The sequence below is a fragment of the Bemisia tabaci genome, chromosome 2 (assembly GCF_918797505.1).
Source record: "Bemisia tabaci chromosome 2, PGI_BMITA_v3".
Taxonomy (NCBI): domain Eukaryota; kingdom Metazoa; phylum Arthropoda; class Insecta; order Hemiptera; family Aleyrodidae; genus Bemisia; species Bemisia tabaci.
The window spans coordinates 5,705,810-5,725,588 of record NC_092794.1 but is presented as its reverse complement, the minus strand read 5'-3'; the positions used below and the strand labels follow the sequence as shown (position 1 = coordinate 5,725,588).

General features: G+C 35.1%; 3 protein-coding genes across 3 annotated transcripts in view; 2 read left to right on the top strand and 1 right to left on the bottom strand.

Moving 5' to 3' along the window:
• Nos (Nitric oxide synthase) overlaps positions 1-5,755 on the top strand; it is a gene marked incomplete in the record, with an annotated part of 155,723 nt that extends 149,968 nt beyond the window's left edge. The window contains 4 exon segments of the mRNA XM_072296611.1: positions 1,216-1,337; positions 1,997-2,145; positions 2,651-2,842; positions 3,463-5,755. Coding sequence (XP_072152712.1) covers positions 1,216-1,337; positions 1,997-2,145; positions 2,651-2,842; positions 3,463-3,576 — 577 coding nt within the window.
• Positions 5,203-9,597, bottom strand: LOC109031809 (DNA oxidative demethylase ALKBH2). The gene is made up of 4 exons (XM_019043574.2): positions 9,366-9,597; positions 8,069-8,400; positions 7,159-7,301; positions 5,203-6,314 (listed from the first exon to the last, which is right to left on the bottom strand). The coding sequence occupies exons 2-4, from the start codon at positions 8,378-8,380 to the stop codon at positions 5,996-5,998; spliced, it is 774 nt and encodes a 257-aa protein (XP_018899119.1). The 5' UTR covers positions 8,381-8,400; positions 9,366-9,597; the 3' UTR covers positions 5,203-5,995.
• A 145-nt stretch (positions 9,598-9,742) lies between these two features.
• LOC109031806 (charged multivesicular body protein 7) lies at positions 9,743-18,118 on the top strand. The gene is made up of 9 exons (XM_019043570.2): positions 9,743-9,900; positions 10,853-11,202; positions 12,266-12,458; positions 12,671-12,808; positions 13,715-13,933; positions 14,869-14,988; positions 16,008-16,112; positions 16,515-16,671; positions 17,249-18,118. The coding sequence occupies exons 2-9, from the start codon at positions 10,937-10,939 to the stop codon at positions 17,323-17,325; spliced, it is 1,275 nt and encodes a 424-aa protein (XP_018899115.2). The 5' UTR covers positions 9,743-9,900; positions 10,853-10,936; the 3' UTR covers positions 17,326-18,118.
• Positions 18,119-19,779: the final 1,661 nt, after the last annotated feature.

Below are 19,779 nucleotides of genomic sequence, written 5' to 3'. Positions count from 1 at the left end.
TAGAAATAAAACCAAATACTCACCAATGACGATTTGGAAAGACAAATCAAAAGAGGAGAGTAACATTTAATTTAAAAAATGAGTTACCGTATCAACACCTCCTTCTCTCTCAATTTCTCATTTTGATACTGTCATTAAAATATTACATGGACAAAAATATAACACTTGGACCGACTCTTGTTTATTTTACGCGTGGACGTCAACTACTGGACAAAACAAGTGTGCGGACAAAAAATCGTTGACAGAATGTCCTGAAACCGAATTGCTTTGGATTTAAAAGCAGGAGAAAGTAATTTTACTCTCCCAACCCAAAACTGATAAGTCATTCAGACATTATTAGGTACAGCCTTCAGCAGCCCATCTTTTTTCTACTATGTTCGTGGTTTGTTACTGACTTATCTAACATTAGTTTTAAAAGTGAAATAAAATGTATTGGTGACACCTTCCTCCACAATGTACTCAATAATGGAGTTTAATTTTTTTATTCGATTTATATTTACTTACCTGCTGGTTCTTTCAGGTAGGTATACTTAAAATATCAACAAACTTATGCAGGAAAATGTTCATAGAAAAATTTGATTGCAACAAAATTTTTACAGAGGAGCAAAAGTACAGTTAAAGAACGAGCCACTAGACAAGGTCTGAATTGGACGTATTTCTGCCAAAAGGAACTAAGTGCGTTAAGATATGAGCCCTGAGACCCATAAGAGTATATGCATAACAGGGCTCACGTCATAATGCACATAGTTCCGTTTGGCAGAAATACGTTCAATTAGAAGAAAACGTCACATGTTTTCTCTTCAAAATCTCTCGTAGAACATGATTCACACAACGGAAAGTTCGGCAATCAACTTATGAACGAGAAATTGACAAGTCCTTTTAACACCGGTCAAATGGAAGTTGGATTATACAAATGACTTCAATTTTATTTTTGCCATTAAACCAATTTTAATAAAAAATATTTATATCTTGTTCAGGAGTTGATTTTCAGACTTCTCATTGAGCAATTCGTTTTCTTTGTGATGTTTTGAAGAAAAATCATGCAGCGTTGTGCTTAAATTTACATCTTGTCTAGAGGCCAATTATATTTCACTCTCAACATTATTGTGCTTATCTTATTTGTGCCCTTCTTGAGACTATCTCCCTATCCTAATTAACTTTGAATTGGATACGTATTTTGATTGAAATAAATGTTTTCTTTCCTCAAATTTTCAGCGCACCGAATTTTCATCTTCCTTCAGATCTTAGTTTACCGCTAGTAGTAGTTGGACCAGGGACAGGTATAGCACCATTCAGAAGTTTCTGGCAAGAGAGAGCCTGGCAGTCAAAGTTAAAAGGTATTTCATATTTGAAAATTCAGTTCGACAATTGCACGAAAGAATGAATCGGTCAATTCATAAACAGAGGAAAACATGGCATAATTCCTCACAAATAACTAAAATATGAATCAGGAACTTAATGAAGACCCACCACTTTTTTTTCTTCTCATATTCTTTTAGTTGGATTCGCACCACTGGAACTCTTGACACTATAAGAATAAGCGCTTCATAAATTATGTTTCCTAATCAAAATGTCATATACCTAAGACTTGTTGAACAAATTGAAAAAGTCCAAAATTAATGGGATAATGGCATTTGCATTTGATATTGGAATTGATGGGAGAGATATACTTATACCCCATGAACTTTGCATCATGCAGTTCCCAAAAATAATATTAGCTCGTCTCTCACAAACTTATCGTGACTGAAACAGCAAGAAGGAGGTTGCAAGGCATGGAGGCTTTTATCTGATTGGCAGTCTCTATTTTTATGTAAAAGTGCTTTCGACTAATCCTCAACAGGACTCAGTGCTCAGTTTAATTTTCACTGAGTGAAGCACAAACTGTTGGCTATTTTTAAACATAATTTGTGTTTTGTAAAGTGCATTTTGCCATTCCTCAGACCTGGCAATTTATGTAATGTCTTGGAAAATTGATGCAGCAATTTTTTATTTGCAGTTGGAAAGAAAATTGGCACCATTTGGTTATTCTTTGGCTGCCGCACTAAAAATTTGGAGCTGTATACCAAGGAAAAGGAAAATATGTTGAAAGAGAATGTCCTTGGAAAAGTATTTCTGTCACTATCTAGAGAGCCGTCTCTACCAAAGGTGACTATTAATTTTAGTTATTTTAAATTTCAAACTTCATGCATTTTGCCTTCCTTCAGAAAAAAATCAAATTTTGGAGTTGTGAGCGTTGAGAGAAACGTCCAGATAGAAATACGAAATTCTTGATGATTAATGCATAATTGTGTGAGGCTAGTTTCATAATCTGATTGCATTATGTATTTTAACATATTTCATGGGATTGTTACTGATGGCTTTAATATTTCTGTATTTTAATGATCTGTAATTTGATTTGTACAATAGCCCTGGCCAAAGAACAGTTCATGTGCTTTTCAGCACAGAAAAATACAAAACCTTTTACCTTTTTCTACAAAAATGCAGTTGTTTGAAAATCTAGTGGAAATAGTGTTCCATATTCCAGCATCCATAATTAACTAATACAGTAAATATGAAATGCTCTGGTTAAAAATAGACAAATGAAAAACTAGAAGCTTATTCGACAGAAGGAGTTTTGTATTTACTGATCGCTCTCTGATCATTCTTACAGAAATATGTTCAAGACTCAATGTGGGAGGAGCGTGAAGCAATCTACAGGCTAATTGTTGTGGAACGTGGACACTTTTACGTCTGTGGAGACTGCACGATGGCGGAGGATGTGTATCAGACTCTCCGAAAAATAATTCAAGACAGAAGTGGCCTTGGCGAAAGTGAAGCGGACAATTTTGTTCTCAGTTTAAGAGTACGTACTTTTTTAATTGTGCAAGAACAAAGTATTTGATCAATTTTTAAATAAAGTATGGGAAATTTTCTATTTGAACAAGTCATCTCTAAAAACTTACTGTAGAATGTAATTTAATAATTTTTACCTTTACCGTTTGTTGTATTGACTCAAAAATAATTTCACAGCTGATGGTCAAAAGTGCTTTGTAAACGGAGGTATATTATTTTTCTAATCAATTGAAAAAACTGCCCTCCCTTCCATTGACTAGAAAAACCTTAAAGAAACACTGATAAGTATGAAAAAATCAATTTTTGACTTTTAAAAGTTAATGGCAATTAGTAAAAAGGCAAAAAATACCAGAACATGATGATGTACTTAAGAGCTCATACATGTAACCCCTGCTTGAAGGAATGTTAAGAACATTTGCGAACACAATAGTGAGTATTTTGGCACAGGAAACACCCAAATGTCAAACCAAACCAGGGCTACAGCATAGATTACGATACATACATTTTTGTGTTCTACACTGCGACTGTTGTATAAAAGATGACGAGCACACAATGAAATTACTTCAAGAGTTTAGAATCTGTGATGTTCATGAAAATTTTCTGATGGTGTAATTTCTTTGTTTTGACCAGGATGAAAACAGGTACCACGAAGATATTTTCGGAATAACACTGCGGACGGCAGAAGTGCATAATCGATCACGAGATGCAGCTAGAATAAGGATGGCCTCTCGATCTCAATTATAACATTCCGATCAAACTTAATCTTACTTCAACTTTTCAGATTTTAACTTGTTTCATTTTACATATCCAAGACTTTTTATGATACTTTATTTTCTTATCATTATCATGCACCAAAATCTAGGTTTGATGTTTCATAACTTCTATGGGTACTGCATGTACCTACCTACAATTCTCAATACAAGATGCATCATCAACAATGTAAATAAATATAATTTAAATTTAATTAAACTTTAAATTGTTTCGCTAACAATTTTTGAAATGCCTGATTATGTTTTGTTTTATGTTTCTGTGCTTTGAAAATGCTATTCTTGCCCCTGTTAATGCAAGGCTGTTTGAATGTTAAACCAATTCCCGAGGAAGTCGAATCCTCTCTACGCCGACATTGCAACTTGCAAGTCTGCTCATAAGACATTTTTTTTAAGCATCACACATCATATCAACACTTCTTTCTTAATTATTAAAGGGCAATTTGAGCACCAATCTATTCGATTCTGCATAGGAAAAAGGAAATGTTAGGCTCAGAGTCATGCTGAAATACGCTGTCTCTATGCAACCGTGGCCATGAACTACGAAGAGCTTCAATGGAGAGTGGAGTTTAAGAATTTGCAAAAATGCCTGAATTAATTTTTGGATTGCCCATATTTTACTTAAATATCTTGAAACTTCAAAAATTACCAAGTGTAAAGAAATTTATAGCCGATATTATTGAAAAAGATTTCTGTGCTTATTCATTTGCAGCACATTGTAAGAATTATCAAGTTTTAAGAATGGGTGGAAGAAAAACTGAGAAAGAATAAAAGCAAATTAGTTCAAATCAGGAAAGATTGTCCAGAGATGCAAATGAATACCTTCCAAGGTTGTCACTTCTAATTTCTTTTTCAAATGTGTGTGTTAAGTGAAAGTTTCTTTTTATCTAACGTAAAATTTTGTTACCATTATTTCTCATGATATAAATCTGAGGCTCATTTCTGAGCTAACTTGAAAAGCTACTAACCTTAATTATTGATTACTACTGACTCAAAATTTTGATTATCTAATTAGTGATATACTGCGTTATTGTTCCTATAGTTTAATTTTTGAGTCAGGAAAGGGAATCTGGTCGGCACTTATCATACCGATTTTTGATTTCTGCATTCTTTGATTGTAGATGCAATATATCTTGATACATAATTGGGTTAGAATAAACCAAAATTATGAGTTGCAAAAACAATGGGAACAGATATGTATCTTGTAGGTTTTAATTAAACCTGATAAGAGCATTTTTTGTTCTCCCAATAATTAAAGCTACCTTTTATACTGTAATTAACTTTTCTCCCAAAAGCAGGCTCTGAAGAGTTGCTTATTGTAAAATTAAACTCCTCATTCAAAGATGACGGAAATGACGAGCCTTCATTTAAGCTCAAAGAATTGACAAATAATTTCACTAATCAAGTCATGGCAAATATTTATACATGAATTTGGACTGAAAAATGTCAACATAAATAGAGAATAAAGTAAAATATAGACCCAATTTCAATTGCTGAAATGAAGTTTTTGTCTTCATAACTTTTCCGGTCAATGTAAAACTATATTAGGCAAACTGTTTCAACATTGAGGTGATTCATTTTACAAATTACAACTTTTACATACTTAAGTTTTAAAAATGTATCATATATTTTGAGATATTTTTCAGATTATGACTATTGTTAACTGTTGTTCTTATGTAAAATAAAGTATTGTTAAGAGTTTTTAGGACCGTGTTTGATTGATATTGGTATGTATGCATACCATCCATGATTAATTAAAAAGTAATGAAAAGGCGAGTTGATCAAATGAATGTATGAGCCCTCTCTTAATTGAGCTGAAAGACAATTTTACCCCAGACTAGTGCGTGAACCATTAGCCACCACCAAAACATTACCTTCAAATCTGCAAAGTTTTGCAAGTAACCGTCACACTTGAGAGAGGATTAAAAAATAATTGAATCGGCTCGTGCAAAAATGTTCTATTCTGTTAGAGCCCTGCAAAATAAAAGAGTTTTCATAAGAGATGTCCAATATAATGTTTCAGAATTTGAGCGGACGATTTTGTTGAATTTTGCAGAAACAAGATTGTTTAAGACATTAAGAATGTAAAATAATTTTATAAAAAATCCCCTGAGTATATAATTAAACGATTACTAAAGAGATCGATCTTATTCATCGGTGTTGTGGGGCAAAAAAAACCACTGCAATTATAAAGCCCTGTATTAGACAACGGACGTTTTAGCACAAACCAATTCAATTACAGAGGGGAGAGAGTAAAAATTAACTGAAATAGAGCGACATCTGCAACAACTGCAAATGGAAAAGTGACATTATGGTTTGAGAGTCATGGTACGATTACAGTCCTGTGACATAAAAGAGTTTCCATAATTTTTGTACGGGCTTATTAAAGTAGTTCTTCAAGAGCATTTGCTCTTGATGACCTTTCGAAAAGTTAAATTAATTCTTACTCCAGGAGCTGTTTTTCTCCGCGGTAAAGAATGATACCAATAAATATTTGTAGGATGATTCATAAGGAGAAGACTTCCATGATTGAGAACAAACTTAACTGGAGGTATTTTGGTACTGTTGGGTGACTTATCCTTCTTTTTCGTGCTTCCATGGGTGAAGATGAAATCTCTCGCTTGACCAAATGAAAGAGAGGCTATTGGCGTATGAGGATCCAACTCTTTCTCATTGTCTCTGTGTTCAGCCATATAATCATTCCCATCATTGTACCTGTGATTTAAAAAAAGAAGTGAAAACTCTATTCAATAATTTTATGTCTTCACAGCTGCGTGATAATAATTGCAAAAGGATGATACAGTCAGACTCAGTGTCTTATTTTTATAGGTCAAATACTTCATGATACACCAGAAGTAAGTAGGTACCTCCAGATTAATTTGAAGATAGATATTTCAGGTGGTTAAAAATAGATTTTCCAGACGATCCAGCTACGGCTGAACCCAGCTGTGCTGCACTGATGATGGGTCCAATTAGACCCAAAACGCATCTGCAGTTGCCTTCCTGACTGGTCGTAAATAGTGTTGCACCAAACAACATTTTTCTTAAAGAGGGAAAATTATACTCAAGCGAGATTTTTCCTTCTGTAACGAGAATCTCAGAAGCATACTGAAATTTAACGGACGTTGGCAAAATCACCAACACTCCATCTAAAAACGACTCGTGCGTCAATCCATAATTTCTTCGTAATTTAGCTAAGGTTAAAAAAGCCTATAGTTCAAACCAGATTACTGCGCAACAATCACTTTTTTAAGTTAAAAGTCAAATTGCTTCGATTGTTAATTTCCTACATTAACTTTCTAATACAGTGTGATCAAAAAAATGATACAACCCTTCAGGAAGCGATTAGACAGTTTTAAGGCAGCATTCCACTCATGTTTTTCAGATGAACTACACTCAAAAATTCCTCAGGGTAGAAAAAATGTGACAGAAAGTTAAAAAGTCTAGTGCTACTCGCAGTCTGAGTTCTCAATGTATGAAATGAAATATGCAGTCTCATATGAGAAGATTGAAAAATCTACTTCTCTCGAGAAATCTCACTGAGGGTGTTGTTACTGACCTGTTCACCAGAACAAAATTGAAGTCCTTACTGCAGGCTTTTGAAACCTTTTCCTTAATTTCTAGTAATACTTTTGGCCAAGGTCGGGAGGGAGCAGAAATCCCTGAAAATTTGTAGCTCAGACCTGGCTCTCCAAAAGTTGCCTGAAAAAAAAAAAGGTACTTAATATCACATTCCAACTGGCTGGCATGACTTGCCATCGACTTTTCTGAACATTCCAAAAATTATAACCCTCATTTTCTTATAACAGAGAATAATTTATTTTCTTAAAAAAATTCAGCCCTACTTGCACGGACGTAATTGAGAGGCTGTCAGCTATACTTGATGAACATTAGTATAAAAGGAAGAAAAAACATCAAGCTAGATATATACTTATTATTCGATTAGTGTTCAGAGGCAAATCTCTAGCCTCATAAACTGTGCGAAAAACAAAACAAATTCTTTCATGAATTCCTTTCCTTTTTATTTGTATTTTATTTAAAAAAGAAAAAAAGCCCACATTCCTCTGAGATTGTAGAGCGCCCCGGAGTACTGTAAAAGCATCTCGTGAATACAAAAATATCTACATTGAGTTTTTCATCTAAATACTAGCTTTTGCTGACTTTTCAACTTGCCTCTCAGAAATTTTATTATTTTTATGGTTTCCTAAAATTCTCTGACTTTTTTAAGTTTTTCAGGAGGTTAGGATTTCTAGTATCTACTTAGAGAACTAAAATTCCTCCTAAAAAATACCAAGGGCAAGGATTTGGGCGCACAGGTTCATGTGCGCGCAGGCATGGAAAATCTTCCTTGTGCAATCTCCGACAATATCTTCTCCTCAGAGAAAAACAACTGTAAGTAGTTATTTCTTATTTTTCTCATATGAGCCAATTCAAACAAGTGGCTGTAAACTCAAAAGATTTTCACTTACTTGCTTGCGAGGTACATTATGCCATTTTCCAAACACAAAAACTTTGGCTAAATCTCCAGTAAAATATTCAATATCTGTTTCCAGCCGTCTGATTAACTCATCAGCTTCTTCTTTGAGATAAAATTGAGAGCAGAAGTCTAAATCTAAGTTGTCTGCTTTGACCTTCTTCCATTTGAGAGGGGAGAGACTTTTAGGAATCTTGGATTCACTTTCATCTTTACTTGAATCGTTCGCAGTCTTTCGAGAGGATTTAATGAAACTGTTCAAATTCCCGGCTTTAAATTTCTTTTTGGCTGGAGGTTCAGGATCCATCTTCAGCGGCAATTCAAGGTCTAGAAAAATGACAAGTAGACTGCAAGTTAGGTGAGATTATGCACAATAGCGACTGATGAATTTTCAAATTTTTGTGAGTGGGTAGTAATAATAGGGTGGGGAGGAGGAAAAACGCATCACAGGCAGTCGTAAACTGCTATTTCAAGATAATTTTTGTTCAACAAAATGAGTGCACGCTCCATTCGCAGTGTGTACAGGTAATATTAAGGTATGAAACTTCAATGATTTCACCTTGATCAAGTAATGGCATCTGCACATAACTCCTGCAGTGCTTCACGAAATTTTGTCTTATGTTGAGAGGCAGATAGATATTGTGTAAGCAGCACATGAACTCTAAGAACTCATGAATGACAAGGAGGACTGTCATTAGGGATGGTCGAATATTTAGATAATCGAATATTTGATATTCGAATTATCAGCACTGAGATAATGGCATCACATTCGAATATTCGCTTCCGAAGTCATCAAACTCGCAATCTCGAACACTCAAATAATCGCATTCGAATTCGATAACCGTCCATCCCTATCATCAATCTTGTGACCGTCTTACTTAGTTAAAAGTGTCATTTAACTCCCACGGTTCATAAAAAATCAAAAATCGAAGCAATAATCGAAAATATTCGAATATTCGCTTCCGAAGTATTCGGAATCGCAAGATTTGAATTCTCAAATAATCGCATTCGAAAAGTTTCGATTATTCACATTCGAATTCAATATTCGTCCATCCCTAACTGTCATATTCTGAATTCCTATTCAATAGCATGCATTGTGATACGTATGCACTCATTCAGTGAAAAGTCGATCTAAATAATAAGTACTTAAATTAAGACAGAAATCTCACTTTCGAGTGTCATCTCTAGATGCAGCTGCAGGTCCACAATGTAAAATGTGACTACTTGAGATACCAATCTCTTGCTACATTACCTACAGTAATGAATAAAACGAAGAGGGAAAAAATACTTACTGACAATAGACCGAATGAAAGCTAAGTTCCTGTGAAATCACTTCGGTTCATCCTGGAAAAGACAACATCAATACAAAGGAGCGAAATGACATGAAATGACACTTGAATCAAATGTTACAGTATAATTTGAGACGTAAGTAAATGCAATTTCTGTTTCTAAGAGGGTTCAAATGATTCAAGCCAAGTAAATACCGGAGAGAATTGGAAAATCTTGAAAATTTGGAAACAGAAAACGCATGTAATGGATGAGGTTAGGATTTTTATTTATCAGGAGTCGTGACGTAGAAATATAGATCAGCCAATGAAAATGAGGTTACAGGCGTGACGCAATAAATACCCTTTGTTTACTTCTTTGGCGCTGTCAACATTGAAACGACTGAAATTATCACTCCGTTGTGTTTCAATCTATCAATTTTTAATTTTTTATCACTAACTATTTACACAATTTCCTCCAGTGCCTGTGTCTGCGGTTTTAGTGTTAAGCACAACGCTGAGCTTCACATTCTACACACATTAAAAGAGAGCTGTGCTGATGGTAATATTCCTTATCATTTTACCAAATACCATGGGTTCGAGATGGAATGACCAACATTCACCTTTAAATGGTCTTTAATCCTCTGTCACATTTTCATTTAATGAATTTTTCATCGTCTTTATCTTATTTGCATCATCTCTTGATTAGAAGGATCATGATAAATTTCCGCAATGAGGTTATTACTCTCCCTCATTGCACATAGTGACCCGAGTTTGACGGTCCCGAAACAACAGTTACCTGGAGCTGGTTTGATTCGGGACTGAAGGAGGATGGGCTTTTAGGGACTCTAAGCGTGAGATAATCTCTTCAGGAATATTTGAAGTGAAAAAAAATATAGGTGAACTGATAAGTGGCTTCTGCACCTTCTGTAATGTTCATCTTACTTAGACATGATTTTTCCAGCCCTCATTCATAATCCTTCTTTTGCTCTGCATCTCTTATTGCTATTAAATTTGCTAGTTTATTCCGATTGGATGTCTACTAACTTGTGATCAATTGCCTCTCATGGTTTTAAGCTTAATAGGTACATTTTCTGAAGCAAGATGAACATGTTTTTCAGTAGCGATAGGATTTTAGAAAGCTAGGACCTTTTTAATTAAGATGACACTATAACGGAAACTGAATTATCATAACTATGCTGGACCATGGCATTCATGCTATTAAAATGGTGTCTCTCACTGAAATATCTCTGATCTTATTTTGTCGGACACTGATTGAAGATGCGTGTAAACTGCTTTGAAATAGACGGACTAACGTACCCTAAGTAAAAGAAAAATCCAGCAAAATTGTTTTATTTTTACTTTTGGAATGTAACTATTTCTGGGTATCTATGATAATGATTTTTTTCTCTCTTTTTTTAATTAAACCTGTCGCTAGTACTTGCTGTAATAATGAGAGACTTTTTGAATTTCTGATCGTTCCTCAAATTGCTTTTCTTTTTTCCCATCCACAGAGAACAAACCTCAAGATCTAGTTTTACAATTGACATGTAGTCTCTGTTAACATTTTATCAGAGCAGCCCTTCTTCAATTTGGAAATGGACCCAGCAAAAAGTAGAACGTTTGAGTATCCTGATTTTTGGACTGATGCCGAGCGAATGAATGCATTGTATGCTCCTTTTCGGAATCGCAATGTCAACCCTCTCAACTTTGACACAAAACTGGACTTTTGGAAGAAGATGATCGAAAAATGGTGTTTATTTCAGTCAAACCCACTCTTCAGTATCAAAGATATCCAAACCTTCTTCCAACGGGACACACGGAGACCCCTCTGTTTGGCGCTTGTTGTAGATGACTTGTTGAAGTAAGTTACAGCATATATTTTTCTCATCACTTAATTTTGGGTAAAGTAGAGTAAAACTATGTGCCTGCTTCTTTGTCTTAATTTGAGGAGCGATGGTGTAGTCAGAAAATAGGATATTTATGCAATGCATTCTGTGATTGATGCATAAGTAAGAAGCTGCGTAAGTGGAGAAGTCCATTGGCCAAAAGAGGAACATTGGAATAAACTCCAATGTTGAAAAAAACTGAGGAAAAAACTTCGGTCATATGAATCGAATTTACAGTGTTCGATATCGGTCGTATTGTTCGGTTCATGCAACCGCTCTCTCGGTTCTGGGAACCATATCCTCGGTTCGTGCAACCAAACTTTTTCATCAGTTCTGTTCGAATTGATAGCTCGGTTGCATGAACTGAGGATACGTTTCCCAGAACCGAGAGAGTGGTTACATGAACGGAACAATACGGCCGATATTGAACACCGTACATTCGGTTCATACAACCGAACTTTTTTTCTCTGAGGTGGATTTCTGGAAAACCTATCCATATCTATATCTCACCAAAACATTGTAAATTTAAAGTTGGGGTATTAAAATACCAATAAAATTAATTTAAGCTAGGGGTTTACAGATTTACATGAAATTTGTGATCTATCCTTTAAGAGGCCATGCTTAAATTATGTAAATTTATGAAATCCACAACTTCAGACCCCTTTATTCCTTTCATCATCCAAGACTGCTTCCCCTTTCCCCGTAAAGTTAGGTCATGTTTTGCTGGACTTGCCTCATTTTTAGATACGTAAACAATCGTCATTTTCTTTTTCAATACATCTTTGAAAACAATAACATAAATTTAAAAAAATCAAGGTGATTCTTTCCCCAGTCTCACTTGAATCATGCAAATTTCTGCCCTTGCAGCATTTTTTATGGACAACTCCTAAGTTTATATCAAGTATGGCAGCGATTGGTGAATTTTGCAAGTGAAAAAGGTTTTCAAGTTTTGAAATATCATCAGAGTATAACCAACTTGACCTGTGAATTTTACTCTTACTTACCTTGTTCCCATTTCGTTTTTTTACACCATTCTAGGAATAAAGAAATAAAGTCGGTAGATGAATTCTTGCAAGAGACACCCCCAGAACAATCATGGAGTGGTTGGGCGGTGCATTCTTTGGTGAAAAGTCCTGCAAGATGGGCATTCACCAAGTTAAAAACTAATGTATTTGCCTCCAATTCAACAGTTCAGGAAGACACTGAGTTTGTCCATCTGCCATCTTTGAAGGTAAGCAAGATTGAAAGTATCCAATTTTCTTTTAATTCTCTGTGGCTGTTCCATATTGTTTTTGATTGTTATCAATCTAGAAATAGGTGTATCGCACATTTCTTTTCATGTTTACGGTTGGTGAAATAAAGATCCCTTGTATCTCAGTCAGTAGCATTGCAACCTTTTCTTTCTTTTTCACTGAGTATGATTATTTCCTCTTTTGTTCCTAGGTGCTTGCTGAAAATCTCCTCAAGTCCGTCGAATTTGATCATCTCTACGACATAGAAGAGTTGAAAGATGTAATGAAGAATGAGCAACCATTTTCTTTGACTATTGTCAATTTGATCGTTCACTACTTATCACTGCAGGTAGAGTCAACATCCACAAACTAAAATTTTAATTGTAGGGACTGATAAAGGTATGCTTCATTAAAACTTTTTGTTGAACACAGTGGAAATATTGGGAATTTCCAGAACCGTACAACATCGAGATATTAATTCTCTGGTGTCCTCAAATTTAGCTACTATGGTTCCAAAAAAATCAATTTCCATAAGTTGGGGATACACCTTCAAACTACTTTACAATACATACATAATAATCGCTTTTACAGCGCTCTCTGGCGCTTCATGATGCCTAACCACCACAGTCCTCGATCCTCCCACAACCCCTCAGGGAGTTGGCACTCCCTCATTTCAATTAAAACCCCCTGTGGCCGCCCTTTCATTGGGCATCCCTTTTGTCTCCTCTGAGGAGAAACCCAAATCCAATCCAATCAAGCAGCTCCTTTGCAGCCTCTCGTCCGTCATCCTGTTAACATGGCTGTACCAGACAAGCCGTTGGGTAACCTCGACTATGATGTCATTTTCGACTTTATAATAATTTTGGACTTTCAATCAGGAAGTGGAGGTTTTGTTTGAAGTTCGGAGAAAGTTAGCGATTTCAAACATTTTGGGGTTCAGAAATGCAGAATAAGTCAGGGAACCTAATAAAGGAGATACATAGGAATCCTGAAGGTTCTCAATTTTTAAGACTGTAAGGCTACATTCTATCAAGAAAATAGCGTATCTCTCCCAGCAGTTAAGACACAATTATATCATTTTGTTTGAAAATACTTGCGCATTTGCTGATTACAATTAAGTATTTCCAAAAAAATTTGTCAACTTTCGTCATTGTCTAACTACAGTCATCATGTATGAATCACTGGATGAATTTTTGTTTGGTGGTCACGTTCTGTTCTATTCTTTCTGACATTTTTTACTTCTCTTTTGTTTCAGAGTAAAGCAATAAAAACCGTTTTAGATGGCAAAACTCTAGTCAAATTCGTAAGTGACAAAGGTGGCCAGAGCTTGACTATTTCAAAGGAGGAGGAGGCAACATACACCCTGCAATCTCAAGAACGCTTCCTAATAGAGAATATTGAACAGCTTGAGATGGAAAAAGAAAATTTAGTGAAAGAAGCTAAAAGTTACCTTGATAGAGGTTTAAGAAAATTAGTAAGTTCAATTTAACTGTTCTGTTGGTCATTATTAGTTTTTGGATAGGTGACGTGCTCTGGAATTCAGTCTAAAAGTGTAATTATCATTGCATAGGGTAAAAACTCACAGGAGCAAAATTTTCTGTAAAATCCGTTAGTGTTTACAAGAGGATACAACATTTCTCAAGGCTTGAAAATGTACTGTTACGGACCATCAGTGACTCAAATAATTCTTGTCCCTAATAATAGACCACTAGGCAAGGTCTAGACTAGAAATTAATGGCACATGAATTTTCTTCAAAATCTTACATAGAAAACGAATCATGCAACGGGAATTTCGGAAATCAACTCCTGAAGAGATATTAGCAAATATTTTTAACACAGATCAAATAAAAGTTAGATTCTTCAAATGAGTCATTTTTCTTTTTGTCAATCAACCATGTTGTTAATTATAAATACTTGTAGCTTGTTTTGGAGTTAAAGTTTAGAACTCCTTTTGCAGGATTCGTTTTTGTTGTGAAATTTCGAAGAAAAAACATCTTGCATAGTGTCTTAATTCGTACCTTGCCAAGAGCCTCATTGTGAATACTGAAACATCAAGTTACTTGTATAATCATCATCATCAAAGAAGCCTAAAAAAAAAAAAAAAAAAAAATTCGAAGTAGGGTAGTGAAAAAGTATTTCCAATAATTTTTCTTTCTCTTCAGATTAAAGTATTAATCACCCAACTTCCAAAATATTATTTCTACACGCAATCAATTCAGCCTTTTAATTCCTCTTATTTTTTGCTGAAACAACCTACGCAATAATTCTTGAAAAGTTTCGGTACAAGTGGCTTTTCAACTATTTAAAGAAGCAAAAATCCTTTTTGAATTTTCGCCAGCAGGAGGTAATTTTGATACTTCCAATTTCACATTGAGGATATTTAATACTTGAACACTGTCATTTTTGCAGGCTAAAGTGCATCTGAGAAAAAAAATGGAGCTAGAGAAAACCATCGAGAAAAGAGTGTTAATACTGGAAAATATTCAAAGCTTGATGAGCAGAGTGAAAGAAGTAGATTCTAACAGTCAGGTAAGATTGTTAATAAAAATTATTGTTCAGATCAATTTTTTTTCCTCAAGAAAAAGAAGAAGATGGACTCTGTGACATTTTGGAAAGAGGTTGATGGTGCAGGTGAGTACAACAGTGATGCCATGTCTAGGAATTTTCCGGAATTTCTAGGGATCAAGGGATTGTTTTTGACGAGGTGAAAGTAAGCGAATACAACTTTCTAACCTCAATCATAGCTAAAATATTTTTTTATCTATATTTTGTAAGCCTTATTGGCAACACTATTTTCCCGTAAATAAGCCGGAACAGAATCGATTGCGTCACTCGATATACTTGACATTCGACAGTAAAAAAAAAAAAAAAAAAAAATTAATTAAAACTCAACTAATATTTTTTCATTTTATTGGTCTGTTTTAGCACTGCTTGGCACTGCTTTCAAAGAGCGGCAAAATTCAAATGAGCCTATCAGATTTCTATATTGTAAATCTGTACATATATCGAATGACGTTATGATTCTACGTCAAAAATGGCGGTTTTTTTGCAAAATCTAGAGATTTTTTGGGGATGTTTGAGCAAATCTGGGGATTTAGGGATTTAATATCGGATCACTGGGGTACAAACATTTTTGTCATAGATTTTCTCAAAAGTAGTGTAGTTTACGGAAAAGAGTCATAATTCATGAAGTGTTCAGAATTATATTTTGTGTTAAAACACGCCACAACAATGGATTTTATGGTCAGTCCCTGATACTTTAAATTCCAGACTTTGCAAGAATATTGACACCAGATTGGACCCACCTACGTGAAAGTATGAATAAATTGAAAACTGCCATCCCCTTATCTTTTTTCTTTAAGATTTTTTTTTTTCTTATTCCGGAGCTATTAATTTGGAAAATGTGGATGTTTTTTGACGAGTTTCTATAAAGTAAGAGCTGCTAGAGCTCCTCATGATTTTGCTGCCTGCATGTGTTCAATGTTGCATTTTATCTGTAACTGCTACTCCTATGTCACTTACGGAGCATTTTATCGGGTTAATTTCAGGTGTTCGATACTTACCAGCAAGGCGTCTTCGCGTTGGAATCCAAAATTAAAGAAGCTGGTCTCAACATCGATAAAATTGACGATACAATGGGCAAAATTGAACAGGTAATAGCAGTTATTTTTTCTCTCACTTAATATTATGCTGCAACCGCAAATGTTATTAAGTGCTATTTTTTTCCGTTTTTGAAAGTGTTGTTTAAAAAAATGCTTAAGTTTTAAGAACACATTGCAATGGAATAGCACAATTTATAGGGAAATTGTGTGTCCTAGTTCGTATTGAGCAGTAGCTGCAAGCTCAGCATTACAAGACCCACACTTTCAGCGATCTTGGACAGCACCGTCCGAAATAATGTTATATTTTTTTTGTCGGATAGTCTCCTTGCTAATGATAATACTTTTGCTTGTCATATTACGGTTGTGAAGCAGTGATTTGTCAGCTATTTACATTAGTTGTTCTCATTGTCAAAGTTTAAGTTCCTTAAAACCAATCACAATTCTTGTTCACAGGCTCTAGAAGACAATGACGAAATTGAGTCTACACTGTCTAAAGTCATAAACTCGCCGTCAGATGCTGAATATGAGGCTGAATTAGCGGCTCTTTTGCTAGATGAATTAGCGCCAGTTCCCGATCATAGTCCAACCCATCTACCATCTTCTCTAATAGGTAATTATATTAATTTTAGCCTTCCGTTACTCCTCAGATTGTCTGTCTCTTAATGCCATGTTAGCCTTTAGATAATTTTTTGTAGGTATCCATATTCTTCTGTTACTATAAAAAACACTCTGAACTTATAAAAAATTGTCTACAATGGGCGTCAAAAAAATCCTAGATAAATATCTGATAGTGATAGAAGTGAAAATTGTTCTAAATCGCGAGGTTGGAACCAAATTGTGGATGCCTCGAAAATTGACTGCGGAGGCTGATAAAGTTCTCTCATCTCTCTCTCCTTTGATTGGTGGTTTTTGCCTATCGCGAAACCATATTGTTTTGGCATACATCCACTCCTGGATTGAAATGCTAATAGTTGCTACCCATTTTACCCCTTTCTAGAGACGCAGTGCGTTCAAATAATGTAATAATACTTTAGTGAGCATATCGTGTTGACCTTTTTGCATAAACCAAACCTGCTACAGAAAAAAGCAAAAGCCTGGAACAAATTGCACCCTGCTTTCTGATGAAAATAGAAGTGAAAGATTTTTCCTAGTTGTTCTCTAAATCAGTTCTTTTGTTTGTCTCAAAGGAAATCAAGTTGAGGATATGGGCACATCAGAGGTAGCACACAAGCCGAAAAAAGTTGCAGCTGAAGCAACTGGATGATATTTGCGAGAGTCATCGTTCAATGAGGATTCAAGATCTTTTTCATCACTTAAAATAATTAATTCTCATCATATTTTTAGAATGAAAATGACAATCAAAAATCATGCCACAAAATTAGTTCCGTATGTATTCTGACCACTTCATTTTTTGTGTATGCCACTATGTTTGACCTGAAAGAGGTCTCTTTGGAATATACAAAGGTGTTCACAGGGCTAGGAAAGTCTAGAAAATTGAAGGCATTATAATGTATTAAAGAATAATCAGGAAATTTTATAGGAATGACAAATTGTTTCTCCATGTCTCTAATACTTTTGCTTATAGTTTTTACGACACTAGAAACAAAAATTTTATTTATTATCAAGAATACTTAATTATAAGCGTATTTTTACTGCTATGTGCAAGAACCTAAAAACTTTGAATGATTTGTGGTCAAAATTTCTCCATTATTAATGAATCTTAGCAGATTCTTGACTGAGAGGGTCAGGAAATTATGATTATCTTGGTCAGGGTTACCTGAATTTTCAGGAATTATTCTTTCTCAGTCCATAGAAACTGTGTGCTGTTATTTTTTCAGAATATGTACTGCCACCTTGAAAGCCAAACATTGGAGTTAGAATGAGCCTCAATTTAATTAATAGTGAGAATTTCTTTGTTACTTTTATTTTTTGCTATGTCTGACTTTTTAAATTCTGGTAACAGAGAAATATTTAATTTAGCTCACAGTAAATAGTTTCCATGTACTTTTTTCATGTTGTCAGTTGAAAATTTTAATAAAGTTGATTTTTTTACTGTGCTTGTGTGTTCAGTTACTGATCCAAAAGGGGTAAGTTATCTTTGGAGAGAATAATTGAGACACTGGATGCAAAAAGGGCACTTCTCGATTGCAGTGTTTCAGAATCTCTGTTGCTCATTAATCCCTTTGAGAAGAATTTCATGGGTGATTTTTCCAGAATTCTCTCGGTAGAAAATTGTAAAATCATGAGGAATATTCAGTAAAATTCTTAGTGAAATGGATTAATTCACTTTCCTTACAACGAATGAAATATTAGAGGAGACTCTGAAACACTGCAACCGAGGAGTGCTCTTTTTGCATCCAGTGCCTCACTTTTGGCCTCGAACGTCAGCCGCCATGCTAGGCTCACAAAGTTCCGCAGATTATCAGATTAGAATTAATCTAATAAAGGCACCATTGTATCAGAAGACAATCAGTATTAAGAAAGGAGACTCCGCACCACTATCTTCCATTCAGTGTAAAACTTATTTTTGAAGGTAAAACTCACAAGGGGAGGCTACCGATTGTCCCCCTCAGATCGGGTTCAAATTTGGCAGAGAGGTAGAATAGGTTAATATAAGAAACCGTATTTTTTTTTAGGTGCCAATGCCCAGCCGTTTTTGAGTTATGAATTTTTGAAGTTGCCGTTTTTGCGTGTCAGCGACGCGCTCAAGTTGAGCCTACTGTGCGCGCATCTTTTAATGTGATCCGAGATACACGAACGTCAAACACGTCCACCGGCCAAGCGGTAGCGTGCTCGCTCACGGCGGAAGGGGTCCGGAGTTCGATTCTTGATCCGAAAATTAATTTTTACAATTGATTATTTTGTTTTTTAATCGCTTCATCACAACAAATTGTAAGTCACTTTGTAAAAGCTAGGATGTGAATAATATTTTTTTTTTCCCTTTTTTCTCAAGAAATCATTAAAAAAAATATTAAAAAATACATAAAAAATAATTAGAATCATAACGTTTACAAGGTGATTTATAATTTAATGTGTTGAAACGATGAAAAAACAACATAATCAATAGTAAAAATCAGATCTTCCGATCAAGAATCGAACTCCGGACCCCTGGCGCCGTGAGCGAGCACGCTACCACATGGCCAATGGACTAATATGTCGTTTACATAGCTCGGATCACATTAAAAGGTGCGCGCACAGTAGGCTCAACTTGAGCGCGTCGCTGACACGCAAAAACGGCAACTTCAAAAATTCATAACTCAAAAAAGGCTGGGCATTGGCACCTAAAAAAAAATACGGTTTCTTATATTAACCTATTCTACCTCTCTGTCAAATTTGAACCCGATCTGAGGGGGACAATCGGTAGCCTCCCCTTGTCAGTTTCACCTTATGATGAAGATGACCTAAGTGTTGAGATCTGTATTGAAAAAAAAAGATCACTGCCGTGTTATCAAAGGAAACAGCAAGTGCAAAAATTAAGTTTTGAGAAAATGGACCTAGTGGTGTTCAAGCGGAAAATTGTATTGAATGAATCTTCTGTTCTTTGTGAATTGTCAATTATCGTCTGAAAGATTCTCAAAAATGATTTGTTCGTCATTACCTGCTAAGCAAGACAGAAGTAAGCGCTATGTTCTGCATGCTTGCGTTTTGGACAAACAATAGACAAATTTTAAGGTAAGAAATTGCCACCTTTTTACTCAAGACAGTAATGACATAAGCA